The sequence below is a fragment of the Chroicocephalus ridibundus genome, chromosome 3, assembly GCF_963924245.1.
Source record: "Chroicocephalus ridibundus chromosome 3, bChrRid1.1, whole genome shotgun sequence".
In the NCBI taxonomy this organism is placed as follows: Eukaryota; Metazoa; Chordata; class Aves; order Charadriiformes; family Laridae; genus Chroicocephalus; species Chroicocephalus ridibundus.
This window is the reverse complement of record NC_086286.1, coordinates 127,179,301-127,199,588: the sequence shown is the minus strand read 5'-3', so window position 1 is coordinate 127,199,588 and position 20,288 is coordinate 127,179,301. Positions and strand designations below refer to the sequence as shown.

At 43.1% G+C, this 20,288-nt stretch overlaps 1 protein-coding gene across 1 annotated transcript in view; it reads right to left on the bottom strand.

Moving 5' to 3' along the window:
- INTS9 (integrator complex subunit 9) overlaps nt 1–20,288 on the bottom strand; it is a 74,196-nt gene that overhangs the window by 27,223 nt on the left and 26,685 nt on the right. Inside the window, exons 9-11 of the mRNA XM_063330722.1 lie at nt 18,173–18,284; nt 12,232–12,412; nt 9,223–9,283 (exon numbers count right to left, since the gene is read on the bottom strand). Of these exons, the coding sequence (XP_063186792.1) occupies nt 9,223–9,283; nt 12,232–12,412; nt 18,173–18,284 (354 nt within the window). The remainder of the gene's footprint in view (nt 1–9,222; nt 9,284–12,231; nt 12,413–18,172; nt 18,285–20,288) is intronic.

The window sequence follows — 20,288 nt, the reverse complement described above, 5'->3', positions numbered from 1 at the left end:
GAATTTCCATATGCAGGGTTCAGCAACCCATTTCTGCATCTCTTGAGCCATTGAACCCCAGACGACGCAACTAATTAGGCAACAGCATGCTCTTCACCACATGTCATAACGCGATGTGTGTGCATCGTGCCCTTCTAGCAGAAAACCCTGCCACTCAGGATGTTTCTCTGCATCGTAACATATTTGATTTTCAAAAGAGGAACTAAGAAAGAGCATTACAATAAGCAGCTCTTCTGGTCTCTCAAAGCTGTAATTTATCTTTCCAGATTCTCTTTTATTTGTTACTTTTTACCACGGTAGATCTAAGTCAAGATAGTGTGCCTACATGGAAATGAACAGAAAGCTGAGAATTCTGATGTGTCTTTAAGCCTCTTAACAACTTATGCACAACAAAGCACTTCAGAACTTAAGGTTATTACACAATTAGGTTCTTAATTGAATTTAGCATCATTAAACAATAGTATCAACCCTACTCAGCATCTAGCTATCACCACCTAAAGATAATATGTTTTGGTGCTAAAACAGGCAATGTACAAACTTAACCTCAATACCCCTTCAATAATAGAAAGTTGGCTGCCCACAGGTGCCAATATCTCTCTTTCTCCTTTCCTTCCTTGAGTTTGGTCTCCTTCGAGTTCCCAACAGCAAATATTTTGCTGTGATTTTGCATTCGACTTCCCACATGTCCTGTTTAAAACTGACGTGGAATACCTGGCTGGCTGGAATGGAATGGGATTGGGGGTTGATGTACGAGGGAAACTGTAGGTGGACACAAGCTGGTATTTCCACGTGGATCCTTGGATCATGGAGGAAGTAGCCAGGGCACCGCACTTTCTGCAGCTTACTAATAACATCAAATTCCTCTTTAGTCTTCAAGAGGGAAATTTGAAAAAAGCACCCACTAACTGCTCTGGCAGTTAATATACACTGAATCTTGAAAACATTTCTGCAATTAAGACTGGTAAAGATTTCTGATTAACACATCTGGAGCGCAATATTTAGAATCTAAACTTAGCTTCAGTAATAAAAACTGCAATTTAGCAGACAATGGGCGAAACAAATTTGATCTCAAAAAATACTGGCATTTAAAAGAATGGGTAGGAAATGGCCCCATGAAGCTTTTCCCCGATTTTTTTGAGGGCAGCCAAAAGTCTCAAAATTGACGTTGCAAAAGCAGTTTCAATTGGGTAAACCGGCAGAAGGGGACAATTTCTACTTCAAATAATAAATGGGATATGAGACATTCCAGGGCAAAACTTTGTCAGGGACCAGCAGGTAGGTAAGTGAAAGACATTTCTACAGCTTGCATTTATGTTACACACTTCTGAAAATCACAAACTGTTCTTCCAGCATCCTGTTTCACAGGTTCCTTAGGATTATATCGATTTGTTTACGGCATTCAAACCTTTGCTAAGATGTGAGAGCAGCGCTCTTACGTGCAAAAGCATTCTCAACAGCCTGGTTCACTGCTATACCTATGTAAACGTTCATTGCTTGAAACATAAAATATTCTCTTCAAAGCATTAAGAAAGTCTCAAATCCCTTCCTATTTCTTTGTAGAGAGACACAGGATCTCTAATCCAATTTTCAGGACCTTGAGTTTTGTTTGCGTGTTTTTTTAAATATTTTTTTTATTTATTTCCATCCACAAAACACCTAGCGTAATGCCGGGGTGCGCCGCTTCTGACTGGGGGGCTGCTAACTCGGGAGGGAAAAGGGACACATGTTGACTCCTCAGCACCGTGTCCTGAGGTGTGGTGATTTTTTTTTTCCTCTTTTTTTTTTTTTTCTCTTGGAAGATCTTTTATGATAAGCCTCCTGAAGCTCCATACCTTAGCTCACAATCTCTGGTTCTCACAGCTAGGTGAGAATAGCAGGGGTGAAAGGCTACAAAAACAAGCTTAGAGACATTCTGCTCACTCCAGTGATAAAGCAGCTGGTAGATTTTAGTGTCTAGAGCAAAGTCTTTTCTAATTACCCAATCAAAAATATATGGAGCTGAACTTGCAAAACAAGTTCGACAAAATTTCACAAATCATTAAGGCGACTAAATTTGTAATGATTTGTGCAAGTCTTTTATACCTACAGGTGAGATGGGCTGTATAAGCCCAACCGTCCTCACCGTGTCGTGTTCAGATCTCCACCCTGTACCAAGCCGGGGCCAAACCCAACGCCTGGCATTCAGCCAACCAGTATTTTCAAACCGGGAACAATTTCTGGGAACTAGAGGCAACATTTCTACAGAAAGAACCATTATTGACTGAAAGCTTAAGAGATAGAGGATGGTAAAGTACTGAACCGAGACTGAGGAGAGCTGGGTTTTTTTTAAATCCCAAATGGTTATGCTTCCCTTTAAAGCGGTAGACTTGATTTACAGGGTCAGCAACTGCTGCTACAAACAGGATAAATCTCCAGAGCCTTTGTGTACCCTTTACTGAAGTGAGCCAAAATACACTGCTATTTTCTCTCTGTGTGTGTGTGCGCGTGTGAGTGTGTTCTGCACCCAGAATTTTGAGCAGATGTGGTTCTTATCAATGAGTGATGCATTTATTACTTCACTCCCTCACTCCCTTCATAAGCCCAACACTAACAGGGGCCTAATTCAATATAATACTATAAGACAAAACATAATACTATACAATCACCTGGTTCCAGGTATTTATTGCTTTGAATGTGATACGCAGGAACTGGTATATGGAGGAGGGAAGAAAAGATGAAGAAGACAAATGCCGGTATTTAAGACCACAGAATCAATATTACTCCCACCCTGGCTATTTTCAGTCAGAAAAAGAGGTTTTTCCTAGCCATTTCTCTTAGGTGTTGCTAACAGAATCCTTAATAAGAGGACAGCAAATCCAAATTCTTCCTCCGCTATCAAATACTGATCAATATAAATTACCTCTCAAATTTTCTGTTGCGGACATTTAGAGAAGTCTAGATTCACTTATCTTATAGCCTGAAATTGTCTCTGTAAAGATCGAGCGGAAAGGAAAAGGAGTGAAAGCTTCTCATTTTGCCTTGCTAGGACAATTCAGCTGCTCATTTATAAAGCCTCTGCCTCCACAGGAGGGATGGTGCAGAGTGTACAATCCATGGCTGGGGAGATGGCGGATTCCTCAGCTGTGGCTGTGTTAGGATGGGACATTTCCCACGCGCTCAAGGAATCCAGTAAAACACCACAAGCTGGTTCCGGGATACCAGACTAACATTTCTAAACAACACAAATTACTGATTTATGCTCCACAGCATTTCAGCTAGGCAGTGTGGAGCTTAAATCTAAGCCTATTTAGACAGTCAATCCTAGAATATAACTGATACAGTGCCTTGGAAGTGAAAGCCACCACCTCCCTTGGCCAGCCCGCTAGATTCACAAACATTTGGAAACTCCAGTTTTTAACTTTGCAGAAGCTTCCAACATTATGTCCGTTTGAGCTCCTTCTCCTCTCCTCCCCATCACAGTAAGTGCTGGTGAAAAACTGAATCGCGCCTTTTGTTTAAGCGTAGGTGAAAGTGATCCACAGAGCGATCCATCCCTTCCCTAACTGACTGTTTCCCCACTTCCCCGCTTTTCCTCTGCTTCCCCCACCGCTTTCTCGATGAGGGGAAGGCTGTGGATGTTGTCTACCTGGACTTTGGTAAGGCCTTCGACACTGTCCCCCACGGCATTCTCCTGGAGAAACTGGAGAATCATGGCATAGACAAGTGTACCCTCCGCTGGATAAAAAACTGGCTGGATGGCCGTGCCCAGCGAGTTGTGATTAATGGAGCAAAATCTGGTTGGCAGCCGGTCACCAGTGGTGTCCCCCAGGGCTCAGTTTTTGGGGCCAGTCTTGTTCAATATCTTTATTGATGATCTAGACAAGGGGATTGAATGCACCCTCAGTAAGTTTGCAGATGACACCAAACTAGGTGGGAGAGTTGATCTGCTTGAGGGTAGGAAGGCTCTACAGAGGGACCTGGACAGGTTGGATCAATGGGCCAAGGCCAACTGTATGAGGTTTAATAAGGCCAAGTGCCGGGTCCTGCATTTTGGTCACAACAACCCCGGGCAACGCTACAGGCTTGGGAAAGAGTGGCTGGAAAGCTGCCCGGCAGAAAAGGACCTGGGAGTGTTAGTGGACAGCCGGCTTAACATGAGCCAGCAGTGTGCCCAGGTGGCCAAGAGGGCCAATGGCATCCTGGCTTGTATCAGGAATAGCGTGGCCAGCAGGAGCAGGGAAGTGATGGTGCCTCTGTACTCGGCACTGGTGAGGCCTCACCTCGAGTTACTGTGTTCAGGTCTGGGCCCCTCTGTACAAGAGGGACACTGAAGTGCTGGAGCGTGTCCAGAGGAGAGCTACCAGGCTGGTGAGGGGTCTGGAGACCAGGGCATATGAGGAGAGGCTGAGGGAGCTGGGCATGTTTAGTTTGGAGAAGAGGAGGCTGAGGGGAGACCTCATTGCCCTCTACAACTCCCTGAAAGGAAACTGTAGAGAGGCAGGGGTTGGCCTCTTCTCCCAAGGGAATAACGACAGGACCAGAGGAAATGGTCTGAAGCTGCGGCAGGGGAGGTTTAGGTTAGATATCAGGAGGAATTACTTTACTGAAAGAGTGGTCAGGCACTGGAACAGCCTGCCCAGGGAGGTGGTGGAGTCACCATCCCTGGAGGTATTTAAGAAACGCGTAGACATGGCTCTTCAGGGCATGCTCTAGTGCCCAAGATTATTGTTTGTGGTGGGGTGTTATGTGTGGGGTTGTGGGTGTGGAGTTTAGTAGGTGGGTGTTGGTTTTTTGTTTTTGTTTTTTTGTGTGTGTGTGTTTTTTTTTTTGTTTTTTTTTTTTTTTTTTGTGGTTGGACTCGATGATCTCAGAGGTCCATTCCAACCACTAAGATTCTGTGATTCTGTGACTCTGTGAAATGGCTGTCTGGAATGCAGAACTCCTGCTCCAGATCCTAACCCCCTCCAACAGAGTCACAGCAACTCTCACCCCAGCGATCACAGGGAAATGCCTGTAAAAAGAAGCTCTTTTAGCTTGTCCACTGCTAAACAGCTGCAGATGAGACTTCAAAAGCTCGTGCAAGAATCTGGACACTCCATTCATACTAACTTTAGCAGGAATTGATGTCGAAATCCATCCCTACAAGCCTGAAGCACTTTAGCCCACACTCCTTGCTCGTAACACAGGGCAAGTATATTCCCTGTTCACTGGGACTGAATGTCAGGAAACAAACTGCCACCCCAAGAAACTGTACACAGTGACTGCGCGGGAGGAGGTATGATGAACACCTACTACTACATTGAAGCGGAAGTAACAAGGAGGGAGCAGCAGTGTTTTGGGTTCTCTGCAGAGTTGAACAGCGTGTCTGGTTTTACTCAGCACAGCAGAACAAGAAATGAGTTCAAAACAGGTAACATAAATCACAAACCTGGAAAATTTCCACGCAAAGAGAATGAGAAAGCTTCCAACGACTTGGTATAGAGAGAAGAATAAGATGAAATAAAAATAATAATTCTAAAGAAGATAAAGATACTTTTATTTATCTTCTTGTAACAAGAATAAAGGGATTGTTAAGTGAAATGCAAAATACAATCATAACTGATCAAAGGAAGTAAATGCTCTTTTATACTATGCATCAGGCACCACTGGAACTCATTGCTGCAAGAGACTACATCAACAATTTGCAGGGTTTTTTGCCTTGTTTGTTTTTAAACCTTGCTGTTTATACAACTAACAGGAACATCGAATTTCAGGACCAGGCAGCATGCTGAGCTGGATGTGCTCCGTGGATAATGAGAAGCTTATTTCCTGGTCTGTCCTTTCTGATGTATCATGCCAGGGATGTTATTAACGCTTGCTAATAACTAAAAGGCATGTCTGAGTAATTCCCTATTTTCTTCCAACAACTGAGCAGCTAAGCACATCTTTTCATGATGGGCAGTTTCTGTACAGGTTACATTGCAAAAGCCTACCATTAGTAAGGCAATTCTCCACTAACAACCTGTCCAACAGGAATGACCATTCAGTGTCTGTTTCTGATACTCATTAAAAATTCCCTTAAGTGCTAGTGAGCAGAGCTCTGGATTGTGGGGTTGTGGAGTCACAGATTTAGAAAGAAAGATTTTACCTAAGACAAAAAGGCTGCCTGTTGTCTAAGGCTCTAACTCGGTAACTGGAAGCCTTGAGTCCAAGTCCTTGCTCCCTCCTAGACTGATGGTATGGCCACGGACAGGTTACTCAGGCCAGGTCTGCATTAAGACCATTTTGCTTGGTAAAATTACACCAAAACATCACAGTAGCTGAGCCTACTGTGGCTACTCTGCACAGGCATAACGGGTTTCTGCCAAGGAATAATACATTTGTTAAAGGTTGTACTGAAAAGAGGTTATATAGATGTTTCACATTATATGAGTTACATACACAGCGTCAGCTGCCAGATTTTGTCCCTCTTCTGTTTATATTGTTTGTTCCAACTCTGTATTTCATGGAAGAAAAAGAAACCCAGCTTCTCTCCCATGCCTTAGAAACAGCCTGACAGCGTTAAACCACAACCAGCTGTAGGTATCGCTAAAACTGGAATGTGGCCCAAGGCAGCTGAGAATGGCAGGAGCGAAAGGACGACAGTCCCTCAGAGGACACCAACAAGGAGTCAAAGGCACGTGCTGCTGAGCACGGGGTACCCGACGTGGACATCTTGGTGCTGTGTTGGTGAGCATGGGTGTCTGGCATGTCAGTCGTCTATATAAATCTCAATATGCTTTGATTGTTTAAAACCAAACTAAACCAAACCGTGCATCTTACAGAACAGAAAGGAGCAATCCAATCTGGTTCTCAAGCGTGTCTAAACTTCAGTGATTTATGACCCTCAGAAAAGCACTAAATGAAATAGCAGCCTCAGTCATTCTTTGCCTGGGTATTACTTTGTTTTCGGTTTGCTATTAAGCCAGGCTTTTAAGAGAGTGTTGCTCTATGCCTAGGGCTGCTGCCTCCCACCATACAAACTGGTTTTTCAAAACTGACAGTATGTATCAGGAATTAGCAATGAGGAGACCCGTTTAGTCCACCATGGGGTGGGGGTAATGCAGGTTACTCCACGTCCCAGCGTTTATACAGCAGCTCTAAGGGCACACCCAAACACACAATCTTAGTTGTGTCAGACGACTTACGGTGACATGTGCAGTACTTACTTCAGATGGCAGCTGAGCGCTGAAATGCCTAAAGGCTACAGCCATTTCATAGTTTGGAAGCCACACAGATGTGCATACACAATATGTTGTGTCATTTAGCACATTTAAGGCAACCCTTAGGCAAAAATGTAAGAAGCCTAAGAATGGCTTCCCATCAGTGACGTCTATGGGTCTAGATAAAGCTGTTTGTGCATCTCATGATAAAATGTCTCTAGCTTTGCAGGTCATAAGCCTGTATGATTTGGTCTTGTCAAGCAAAGCCTGTACCTGTAACAGGCACGCTACTCCCTCTGTGCACTGCATTTTGTCGTAAGGCAACTGATCTGTTATCCACTGCTGTGAGTCCTTTCCTAGATAATTACCTTGATCTACACATGAAGCACAGAGGAACGTCTCAACAGCTGAACAATAATTTGGCAAAATCTCATTATCAACAGGCCTGTGGAGAATATAAAATGTCCTAAAAATTAGAGGACACAGTTATCACTCTATAAACACAAAGACCCATCATATAAGATGGGTTAATTAATCCAGTCTTTGACAGCTGCATGTTTGGCTTCTCATTTTTGGAAGGGCTTTCACTTAAACGTGCCAGTTCCAGTGCACATTGTGAACTAAAATTTCGAACCAATGTCTTTGGTACATAGGCTGTCAGCGAAACCAAAGACACTGTGGATCAACAAGGACACCCCAGAAAGCAGAAACGCAGTGGAAATTAGAAAGCAGAGCCAGCAGCATGGCTACAGAGGCTTGTACTCAGAGATCAGGCTCTGGAATTGATTTATTGGGGTGAATTAATTTTTTGGTTACTAAAGAAGTGGTGAAAAGGTGGCTTCCCCTGCAGTCTGCATTATTCTTGGTAACAGATTATATAAAATTCACTGCACATCCTGCTTGAAATGCATTCAAGCATCTGGAAAGAGTGAGGGCTTCTGGTCAGATCCTACTTCCAACAATGCCTTTGAAGCACCCATAGATGATAGATACGACGGGCAATGGCAATTTCCAGAACAAGTCCCTGGATGAGATATCTCAGAGGAAAAAGGAAAAAATGAGCCTGAAAAAGTATTTAAGCTCTGGACTCTTAAACCTACAATGGCCACTCTGCACATCTTATCAAACAGTTCTGACCACAGGAACTAAAAGAGCCCGTTTTCTGAGACTGCATGCCCCAAATGGCTCACTGTTTCACTGGAGGGGGATTTAGACAAAATTCTTTCTCAGTCTCCCATTTCTTCCTTTCCCAGCCTGCCTCTCATTTACTTCAGTGGGAAATCTACCTGATCCCTGTGGAGGAAGTAAGAGATTTCTTTTCTCAATACGTGAGATAACTCCGAAGGCGTGACTTACACCACGTTTATTTAATGTCTGGTTGGCTAAAACTTCCCCTCAAATTATTATTTTGTTGGAATAATTTTGATCCCCTCAACATGTTGCAGGGAGATCCCCCCCCAAAGATAGGAACCTTATTCCTCTTTGCTTCACTAAGGTGCTAGTTCAAGTAATTTCATTTAAAATTGCCAATGACAGCACTCAGTGCCGCACGCTTTAACTTTTTTATATCAAATCTCTCTTTCAAGACACCACTTCTCCTGCAGGACACAACATGGTGCCTATTTCAGCTCGGGAGGGAGAAGCTGGGATGACTAAGCCGTCTCTGATAACAAGCTCTTAGTTTTACAGACTTTGAAATAAACTGCTTGGACAAAGGGAATATTCATGGTTGCAGTCTGATAAGAGCAAACATTCAACCATGTGTACGCCAGATAGCCTTCTGCGGGGGAAGTAAAACAGGCGAGCATATGTAAGTTATATGCTGAAATAAACATCATGATAATTTTTGAGTTGAGGGAACACCATCATTCATTCCTCCCCCACGCTCCCAAATTAATCACAGAAAGCAAAGGAAAAAAACCCAACTTGTATGAATAATGACACAAAACTATTAAATAGCTGTAGAAGCGTTCATCAGAAAAACAACAGGCACCCAGGATTGTGTTCCAGAAACCCTCTCACTCTGTGATCTTAGCAAACAGCAAGACCATGGTTGACTTACCTCAGCATGGGGAAAAGGAGGTTCTGGAAGATACACCTTTGTTTGTTTGTTATGACACAACCTTTAGAAGAAAAGGAAAATAAGCTGGGTTAGAGAGCTGCGGAACATCTCGCAGTATCTGCTGCCATCTACTGTTAAACTTTTTCTGGAGAAAGCCATTTCATATCTGTGGCATCAGGTGCAAAACCACCGATTTGTTTTGTTACTTCCAGTCTTTCTGCTTAGAGGACCAACACCTACAGGACAGGACAACTCAGTGATAGCGAGATCACTTACAGAAGGTGCAAGACGGCTGCAGTAATTTTGTACACGCTACGTAACAGAACTCCTTTGCTGTTGAGGAGAAATTTGTAACTCAACACCCACATCATTTCATAGTCCAGACCTCAGCAGTTTTTGCAAAGCCAAATCACCTGTCAACAGAAAAATTCCAATTGCCTCATCCCACTTCTCAGCAATGACTTGGTCCTTTTGTTCATTATAATCTAATCCCCTTACGCATTTTCTTATTGCAGCTACAAAGTTGGTAAACTGCCTCTCACCGTGGCATAACGCTCACTGTTAATTGCTATTTTATGTCAACCGCTTATTTTTAAAACATAAATATTGAAAGTTGTTGATTAGCTCTAGCCAGACTCCTGATTCATCCTATTACAGCAGTTAAAAAAAGATATTTGTCAGAGGCCTGTGTGATGTTACAATTTACTGTAGTGACACTGTCCTGGTGGCTTTTTCTGGGAAACACTACCTGCCTCATACCTTCTTCACTTTACTATAAAGCAATTAAGCCTGGGTCAACCTAAATATGATAAAGTCTAAGAGATACTAAGAGCAGGATATTTCTTTTAGCTGACTAAATAGTAGAATTGGAAGGCTGGAATCCCTGAATTTCAACCCCAGTTCTGAGCCCAAACCTCTATTTTACGGATGTTCAACCTCTGCCTCCATTTCTACCTAAGAAAAACATTCACCTTACACACAAGTGTTTGGAGATTAGCTAATGTTGGCTTTGACTTTTGAATATAAGCCACTACAGCAAAGTAGAATTCAAAACCACGGTGTCTGAACACTTGGGTGTCTGATTTGTGCCAGTGAGACAAAGCCGAAAAAAAGACCCAACTGGCACACGTAACATTCCTGCTACTTTGACAGCAATATCTAACCTAAAGGATTACAACAACAAGAACTATGCAGCTACCACCTCTGCTGCTACTGAAATGAAATCACCATCTACATACAAACCAAACAATCGTTTAACTATAAACTATATGAGTCAACACATCCTGGTGAGTACACCGATGTCTGGCCAGGACACCAAGGCTTGATTTTCCTACTTATGCTGGAAGTAACATGGTTAAAATTCACCGTATTTCATTCCTCTTTACAATTCCACTGAGGGATCAATTCACCTAAGATTTTCAGGACCCTCTTTTCTTTCCTGAACTCCAGACTTAAAAAATCTGGAAGAAAGAAAGGAAAAGCTAACTTACTCTATTTAATAATCTAGAGCACCTCTCAGTTTGTCAGAATTTAGGACCAGTTAAAAGTGTTTGGGTTCTCCTTTCCATGGCTCAGAATCACAGAATGGCTGAGGTTGGAAGGGACTTCTTGAGACAGAATCACAGAATGGTTTAGGTTGGAAGGGACCTTAAAGATCATCTAGTTCCACCCCCCTACCCTGGGCAGGGACACCTCCCACCAGACCAGGTTGCTCCAAGCCCCGGCCACCCGGGCCTTGAACCCCTCCAGGGATGGGGCAGCCACAGCTTCTCTGGGCAACCTGGGCCAGGGGCTCACCACCCTCACAGTGAAGAATTTCTTCACGATATCTCATCTAAATCTCCCCTCTTCCAGTTTGAAGCCATCCCCCCTCTTCCTATCACAACATGTGCTTGTAAAAAGTCCTTCTCCAGCCTTTCTTGTAGGCCCCCTTCAGAGACTGGAAAGCTGCTATGAGGTCTTCCTGGAGCCTTCTCTTCTCCAGGCTGAACCCCCCAACTCTCTCAGCCTGTCTTCACAGGAGAGGTGCTCTAACCCTCTGATCATCTTCATGGCCTGATCATCTCCCTTCATGGAGATCACCTGGTCCAACCCCCTGCTCAAGCATTGTCAGCTATAGCAGATCATCCAGGATGCGTCCAGTTGGGTTTTGGTGCCTCCGTAAATGGAGACTCCACAACCTGTCTGCATAACCTGTTCCAGTGTTTGACCATCCTCACAGTAAAAAAGTGTGTTTCTTTTGTTCAGACAAAATTTCATGTGTTTTAACCATGTGCCTCTTGACATGCTGCTGTCAGCGGGCATTACTGAGAAGAGTCTGTCTCTCTCATCCTCATTTCCTCCCATCAGGTATTTCTACACATTGGTAAGATCCCCTCGAGCCTTCTGTTCTCCAGACTGAAGAGTCCCATCTCTCTCAGCCTCTCCTCACCTGAAAGATCATCTTTGTGGCCCTGTGCTGGCCTCAACCCAGTAAGCCCATGTCCTTCCTGTACTGGGAAGCCCAGATGGAGCAACAGCACTCTCCATGTAGCCTCACCAGTTCCGAGCAGAGAAGGATCCTCTTCCCTGACCTGCTGGCAGCGCTCTGCCTAATGCAGCCCAGGATGCATTGGCCTTTTTTTGCCATGAAAATAAACTGCTGGCTGAGCAAAATTAAGCCTGAAAAATCTATTCTGTTTATGCAGGGACACCATGCTTTCTTTGGGGGCACTGGATAAGACGTGCAAACAGGCACACCTAAAATTCACTGAAGTCAGGTACGTAATTTAATCATCACTGCAAGTACCAAAAAGCACAGATTATTTGAGTTTGTATGTTCCATAGGAAGCAATGCTTCCCTAATTATAGAACATCTACTTACACACGCACGCACACCCTTGTGACTCAAGAAACGTGTTCACAATTCTAATCAAGTAGAATATGTCAGTTAGAGATAACCTGCATATATCTATTTACCATAGCTGAGTGTGTGAATCGAGGCTGGTGAAGAAGCCCTTTAACACCTACCATTCAGCAAAGATCTGGGAGAACTCGAGGGAGCTGTTGGCAACAGGTGAGATGAAATAAAAAGGGACATTGGAGAGTCCGGCAGAGTCAATATATTGATACAGGCACTCTAGCAGATCGTATATTACTCCAGAGGGGTAACAGGGAACCAGCACATTTCCTCCATTCCGGACAGTCATAGCTAAGGAAGAGAGAAAGTAAAAATCAATTAACAGGGTTTACATTTAAACTTTTTAATAGAATTTGTTTAATCCAAATATTACATAAGGTATAGGCAGAAACTATCACATGAATTAGCAGAACACATTATGTATATACATTGGGAGGAACACTTCTGATTATTAAATACATTTATTTACTGCCTTCTCCAGGCTTAGTGGAGCAAACGATTACGCTCATCAGCTGGGGGGGCACATAACAGACTGAGCACACGCAAAACTCCTGACACGAGAGGGCGGTCTTGCACTGGCACTCGAGAATAAATGAGTGACGTGAAACACCTTCCCATCAAGATAAACCCTACTCCATCTATTAGCTGTCCACCAGAGGGGAAGGACGAGAGTACGCAGGTCTCCGCTGAAAGCACGACACATGGTAAACTGTTCTGTACTCAGTTTTCAGAGCTCTAGATGAATGGCTGGAGGACATGGTTATTTCAAACAGCCCTCGAAGCTAGAAGGGGGTGGGGGACTGTTTCTCCTCCTTAAAAGCTCTAAATATTTCTGTCCTTTCAATATAATAAGAATGATTTAAAACCTCTATGAATTGTAGACAGCATGGGACTAGAGAGAAACAAGGAAAAGAAAAAAGAAAAACAGGTTTACTCTGTACTCAAGACAGATCTGAGTGCAACAGCAAAAGCATGTACAGAGCTAACATTTCGTTCTTTTGGCAGAATGAATTACAAAAGTGCTGCACCTTATGGGAAAGCGTAAATACTGTGTCCAGCTCACTGAGCAATTGCTTCCTCACTAGATTTCATCTGTGGTCGTGGGGTAAAACCACCTACTGATGTTAATTGCAGTGCAGCAGCAGTAACATTATGCATCGAGGCATTACACAAAAAGCTGTGAAAGAGCCTGAAAATGCATATATTACATCCCACCATAATCACTTCCTTGACTTCAATTTATTGACAAGCTTTGATGGGGTACAGATTTAGCACATTAAGGGTCCTTTTTGCCCCACCTACACGCTCAAGGAAGATTTTTATGGCTGAAATGTTTAAAGGTTTTACGGAGTTCAGGGAAATGCACGCTCTGTAGTAGGATTTTTCACATGCATTTAGGTGCTTAACTCCTTGTAGCAGCCAGTGCCTATTACACACTGCTCTCAACAACAACTGGTAGTCAAAGACACCTTTGGTATCAGAGTTATAATATAAATGCAGTGTATGTATGTAGTGGATGTATTGCCTAGGTTTTATCCAGGTCACATACAGACTATACCATCAAAATATTTGTGAATATGAAGAGCAATACCTTACATTTGTCTAGAACCTTAAATATTACAAAACATCCCAGCAATGTTTTACGTTATCCCTCTTACATGGGTAAGTCTAAACTATCCCATCTGTAAACAGGATGTGAAGAGAGGAATGAGGAGATTAAGAATGATATTTTCGAAGGCATCTGGGGGCTGAAAGTTAAGCCTCTGGCTCCAGGACCAGAATTTGCAGCGCTTTGTTACGCACCCAAAAATACTGCCAAGAGGAAAGGTAAGTACCTACATCCACCGCAGCCAGAATGCTGCGCGGGGCAGCACCAGGGGATGCAGAGTACAGGGCGCATTAGCGATCAGAGGGAAATGCTCAGGAAAGGGGTACGTCTGCAGCTCTGTCTCTGCTCTGAACAAAGATACCGGCTGAAACACCAAGGTGTGTGTCTCCACAAAACGGGCTCCTTCTTTCCCTCAGGCACCAGCCAGCTTCACCCTGTTAAGACAAATGGCTCATTCCTGCCTTTGAAGAGGCAGGAGGAAGAGCTTTCATCTAATTACGGGCCGTTAAAGTATTTGTCCAGGCCATGAAAAATGTGAGTTTCATTCCTAAGCCTTAGAGTTTGAATTCAGGGTTCTCCCTTCCCTGCAGCCATTGGTTCGCTATGGGAACGTCAAGACCCTTCTGTTGAAAACAACCAGAAGTTCAAGATTCCTGGGGGCACAGAGAAAATAATGGAGGGTAAGGTCTTGTAGCAGACACCAACTTGAGCTTCTGTCCCCAGACAAACTACAGAGCTGGTTATCAATAATTAATGTAATCTCACAGTCCAGGGAGTGGAGCACTCTTCCAGTCAGCTGACCTACCCACTTAGGCCATGGACCCAGGGTTGCTGGCCCTTCAACCTCACGTTCCTGGTGGCACAGTGACACACCTTGGAAACTGGCCCAGGACAAAAAAGGACAGCAACACGCACAGCTATCCCATGACTGACAAAGCTCTGTGTGGCAGCTTTTTAGTTTAGAATACACTTACTCAGTTCCTTGGTGCAAGTTTATTTGTATGTGCTGTGGTCAGCACAGCTGGGCACAACTTCTTGAGGGTGCTCTTAAGTGGTTCCATTAAGGGATAAGAATTACCTCCCAGCTTCAGTAAAACAGGATGAAAACCATCACAAGCATCTTGCTTTCCATGCAAGCAGCAGGTCCAATCTGCACCACTACAGCAACTTTCTATAGTTGTCAGTAAGAGGACACGTATATTTGAAAGCTGTTTAAAGCCCAATTTATCTCTGTGACTGATGGATGCACTCTCTTGATAAAAGTTGTATAATAATCTTGGCATTTCAAATTTAGTCTCCTTCAGTAGCTCCATAACAAGTTGTTCAATTTACAACTCACAATGAGATACTTGCTTTTCGAACAGCTGCCACCACAAGGTCAAGTTGGCACCTGAAAAGCAAACTGTGCTCTTTTCTGCTCTCTATAAACACACGCACACATACACAGAGGCACAACCACACACACACACACACAAAATATCACCAAATGTCTCTACAGACAGTCTGGCAATTTTGCTGATGATGCCCAAGGCAATGTAAAAACGCAATTGCTTTTCTCAAGCTGCAGAGTGCTGGTGCTGCAGTGCTGAGCACAGAAAAAAGGGGTTTGGGCTAAACTGAGAGCAACTTGGAGACGTGACAAAGCATGGTGTCAGTGCTGCACATACAAGGCGGAGAGGAAATCATGCATGTGACTGGGGGATAATGAGAATCCGTGTCTACAATTCTACATGCTGGGATGAAAACGGAGATCAAGGTGAAATTTTCACCTTCCAGTTCTGTGCTTCACAACGCTTACTCACAAACATGCCGTTACGTCATGACACACATTTGTGCTACGTTCCCAGTGTCTGCTTTTGAGTTTTTACCTAGTGTATTCTCAGCTTCTTGTGAAGTGCCCAGAACATTTTGGAAATGGGAAAAACATATGAAAACTGTTGTGCTCAGCTTACCTACTGTATCGCTTTTCCCAGTAACCTATTGCTTTTGGGACTTTTTTGCTCATTTGAAAGAAAACTGATTCACCATTTTCTTCTCCTGATGTTGGGTAGATGTGTAAATGCTGCTGGTGTCATGGAAAAGACAGCCCTACCACTGCATCATTTATAGAATTATTTAATTTCTTCAGGTGGCTGGTTTTTTGGCAAATACCACTCAAATTCCACATTCCTACAATGGCATTATTTTAAGCATATATCTTCCTTTGGTCTTTAATAATTTTCTGATTTCTCTGAGTTTGTCTCATTCTGGCTTGAAGACCTTCTGTACAACCCTCAAAATAGTTCAGAATGTTTCCATAAACCAGAACAACTTGTGCAGATAAACACCCACCTGTACCTACATATGTAACACATTTATTTACACGCGTTCATCTTTTGGATTTTGCTTTGGCCCAAGCTACGTCTCTAAGACTCTGTATAATTTTTAAAAGCATTGTAATTAACAGCAGTCTCGTTGCTGTTTACTCGGCATACAGCTGTTGCAGTTCGAGACACCAGTGACCACCGAGGTGCTTGCTAGAGCACGTTTGCAGCAGGGTTGGCAGCAGGGCAACAGGTACCGCTCCTCAGCCTCTCCAGTACAAAATCTAACATTTCAGCTCAGACTCGCTTCCTTGGTGGTTTAAGGTAAGATGATGTGATCATGCTACCATCTGTCAGGGGGACAGAGAAGGGCAGCACATCTGGATCTAGTACAACAAGGTCACCAAAGCTTATCTGCGACAGCTCATAGGGTAATAAAATTAACAATGCTTAAAAACAATGAAAACACAGGCTGTAATACGCACACACACATACAAACACATGCATCACTCAGGAAAGGAAGTCGCACGTGTTAAGAATTAACACAGCTTCAAGGGGAGGTTGAACAAGTTCCTGGAGGAGAAATCCACGGAACATTACTAACTACACAAAAGCCATGCCTCATTCAGGAAATTCCTGAAACAAAAATACTTGAAGGCTATAAGTTTATGGGGGAAAAGTATCATATAATCTCGCCGTGTTCTTGTACTCTTCTCTAGGCATCTGCTCATGGCCTATGTTGGAGACAGGATGTTGGCAGAGAGGATCTTTGGCATAACCCATGATTATCATTCTTATAAAATACAAAATCACACTCTATTAATAGGTATTTCCACCACAAGGAACCATCTGGATGCTGTAACTTCTCTTTTCGTACAAACAAAACCCAAACCCATATAATTTTACCTTGTACATCCCAGAACAGGACCTGTGACTCCTGTTTGAACTGAAACATGTCCTGAACAGGGATATCTGATTTTGATTTAGGGATGGTGGGTGATGGAGGAATCTACCACATCCCTTGCATTATTTGCCTTCCACTACCATGGCAGTCTCATACTGGGACTGTGAGACAGCACATAGGTATTCAGCATCTGTGAATATGCACGAGGATTTTAAAATGGGGAATAACCCAAAGTACTGTGGTTTTTTCTTCTCCAAGGGTACATGTGAAAACTGAGACTACGAATTTGCACTTCAGTTCTGTTCTCAGCCTTATTCTGCAACCTTGGGTAAGCCACCAAAATACCACGGCTCAAGTTTCTCCCAGGTGTGTAATGGGGACCGGAACACTTGCTTACAGTGAGGATTCCCTGATTTAGACTTCTAATGTCTTCTGATAACCTTGTAACAATCCTCCTATCACAGGCTTTTTAGTCTTCTCAGTAAAAAATAGTTATTTTAAAATAAAGGGAAGAAGATCTCTGATAAAAGAACAGGCAATATACATCAGGACAGACATGAGAAAGTGGTTTGATGACAGAAGGGCGAGAGGAACTGAGGTGGGGGAAGGGCAGAGAGAACAGCACTGGATGTGACATTCCAAACAGGCTGGAAAATGCTGCCATTCACACTGATATCACAGCTTTGCAATTATCAGCTTTTCCAGCTGTGAAAGCGTCTGATTAGGTTTTATATTTCTGGGGTCTATAAATATATCTTGATATATTTTTTTTAAACAGAGATTGTGCTGTTTGCTTTTGATATATTTAAAAATCAGGTGTAAGAAGGGAAGCAGATGTGCTTGTTTTCAAAACTGAAAGTCATAAAAAAGCATGTAAAGATCTTACACTGGCTGATATACAGGAAGGAAATAGTAATATTACAGCTGGGAACAATATCCAAAACCTAGGCAACACGTAGTCTGTTGGCAGCTAAGCAACATACTTAGCAAACCAAGAGCAGCAGATGATTAAATCTCATTATACCTGTTCCATTCCAAAACATTTTAGGTACAACTTGTGTCTCTCCAAGCACTTACTGTATTAATGACATCAGGAGCACATCGTAAAATCTAAACAGCTAGTTTTATGCCAGAAGCTATAGCTGGACAACTTACTCAATTCCAGGAATCTCAGAATTATTTCCCACCCAAAGCAATGAATAAGATGATAAAATAGTTGTCTTTCAACGACCTACCCAAGTTGCTGCAGAACTCTCCTACCATGCCATCTGGGTTAGCAGTAGGGATTTGTGTAAGACCCGTCAGGATGAGAACATCGCTGTTTTTAAGAGATGCCTGGTCCATGGGCTGAAACAGAGCACAGTGAAATCAAATGAGTAACGTGAGACTTATAACAGAGGTTTCTCTGCTCTGTACCAAGAGGACTGCAAATACTAATAGATGCAGTGACCAAGAAGGGGAACACATGGAACACTTTAAACCTAACATCCCTCCATCTGTGGAAATGCAACTGGAGTTAATAAAAACACATACAACTGTTTACCTGCATTCTACAGCCCAAAACAAACAACGGAACTGTAATCGGATCCATCTCAAAGTAGTCTCCACAGACTAATCATTTCATGGCCTTAGGAGCTGAACACTGAAAAGACAATAATTTGCCGAGGATGTGGCAGTGCAGTCAGGAAGGGTTTAACACTTGCATTCCTATCTCTGGCTGCACTAGTTTCCAACTCCCTTTCCTTTGCAATTCAAGGTGTCAGCTTTGATTTTCAGGGCTCACTGTCTACAGGGGACAGGTACCATTTTCCTCAACCTTTCAGTGGATTTTCTTTGGAAGAGGTGAGATCAGCAAAGGACTTTGGGAATGAAGCTCTCAATTTTGTGTATGAATCTGAATGTCAAACTAGGCTCTCCCTTACTGTGAAGTCTGCTCTTCTGCCTGCAGTATTACAACCATGACTTTCAAATACTTGTTTCAGATTGTTTGCACAGGTCTTTTCAGGAGTCTGTTCTCGTGAAATGGTAAATGGCTACTGCTGGTAGAAAAGATAAATCAGTTTAGGCTCCTTAATATGTGTTTATTTATCTAAGAAATCATCGCTTACATATTAAGTTTCTTAAATGTAGTTGTAATACTAGGGCAAACAGACAAGTATTTCCTTAAAAGCCTGAAAACAGGTGAAGAGTCATAGATTCAACCGCACAAAAAACCACCAAACCCCACCCCCAAAAAAGTAGTGCTCCCAATGCAACCCTAGAGCTAAAATAATAGAGCATGACTTGGTTTACCAGTCTCCCCTAGTGATTCAGATTAGCACTGTGACCTCCTCCAGCACCCTCCTCTGAAGCCTGTGCTAGGAGCTAAGCTATGTCAAAGTGAAATAAATGCCTTCACCGGGCTACGACCTCTGATCCGCTGGGTCTACAGTGCATGTTGTACTGACGACCTACAGCCATAGGTACAATCCTAGATTATGTGGTTAAAGTGCTGAAGGTAGCTATCACAAGCATCTATCCACGCCTTCTCTGTTTCCTGGGGGGCAGAAGAGTTTACATCTGCACAGTCTATCCTGTGGCTCACAGATGTAGCAGAGGGACTGACAATTAAACGGTCCAAGGAAATAGTGTGGCAACTCCACCACTGGCAGGCAGTCTAATATTAAAGGAAACATGGCTTCTGCCTCGACTGTGCATAAAGGCTTACGCTTTTTCCATTGAGGTCAATCATTTGACATGTTTTATACTGGCATTTTATTAACGCAGAATGAAAATGCATACCCACTTCTCTCTATTAGCAAGTAGAGAGTGGATATTCAGAAATTATACTTAAGTGTGACCTGATACTAAATATATATTCTTGATACTCAAAATTTAGCATAATCCAATCTTGAAAAGGCAAAATCCACTTCTCTCTGCAGATGCAGCGCAGACAGTGATGGTGAAAAGTTAACTTTTAGTCTCGCCCTGGGCTGGGCTGCACTTCCCACAGCTACTGTTCAAGTGAAGGTGGGCAACTGCAGCCACGTATTTCACGGTTATTTATTCTCAGAAGACCCTCTGCTGTCTCACCAACCAGGAAAGATTTCTACCTGAAGAGACTGATAAAGAGATTTCCTATACCGAACTTAGAAGACCACTGTACAGTTGATTCCCTTGCTTAGAGTCCCTTAGTGCCATTCTTCAGCAGTTGAGAAAGACCTCGCTCCATTAAACATACAAGGGAATTTCATATCAGCTTTGACAGAAGTTTACACTGTGTACCACCTTCTAGGACCTGACCTGGTACATGAGATTTATTGCAATCTTTGACTCTCCATAGCGTGTCTGTGAAAATGAAATGCCAATAAT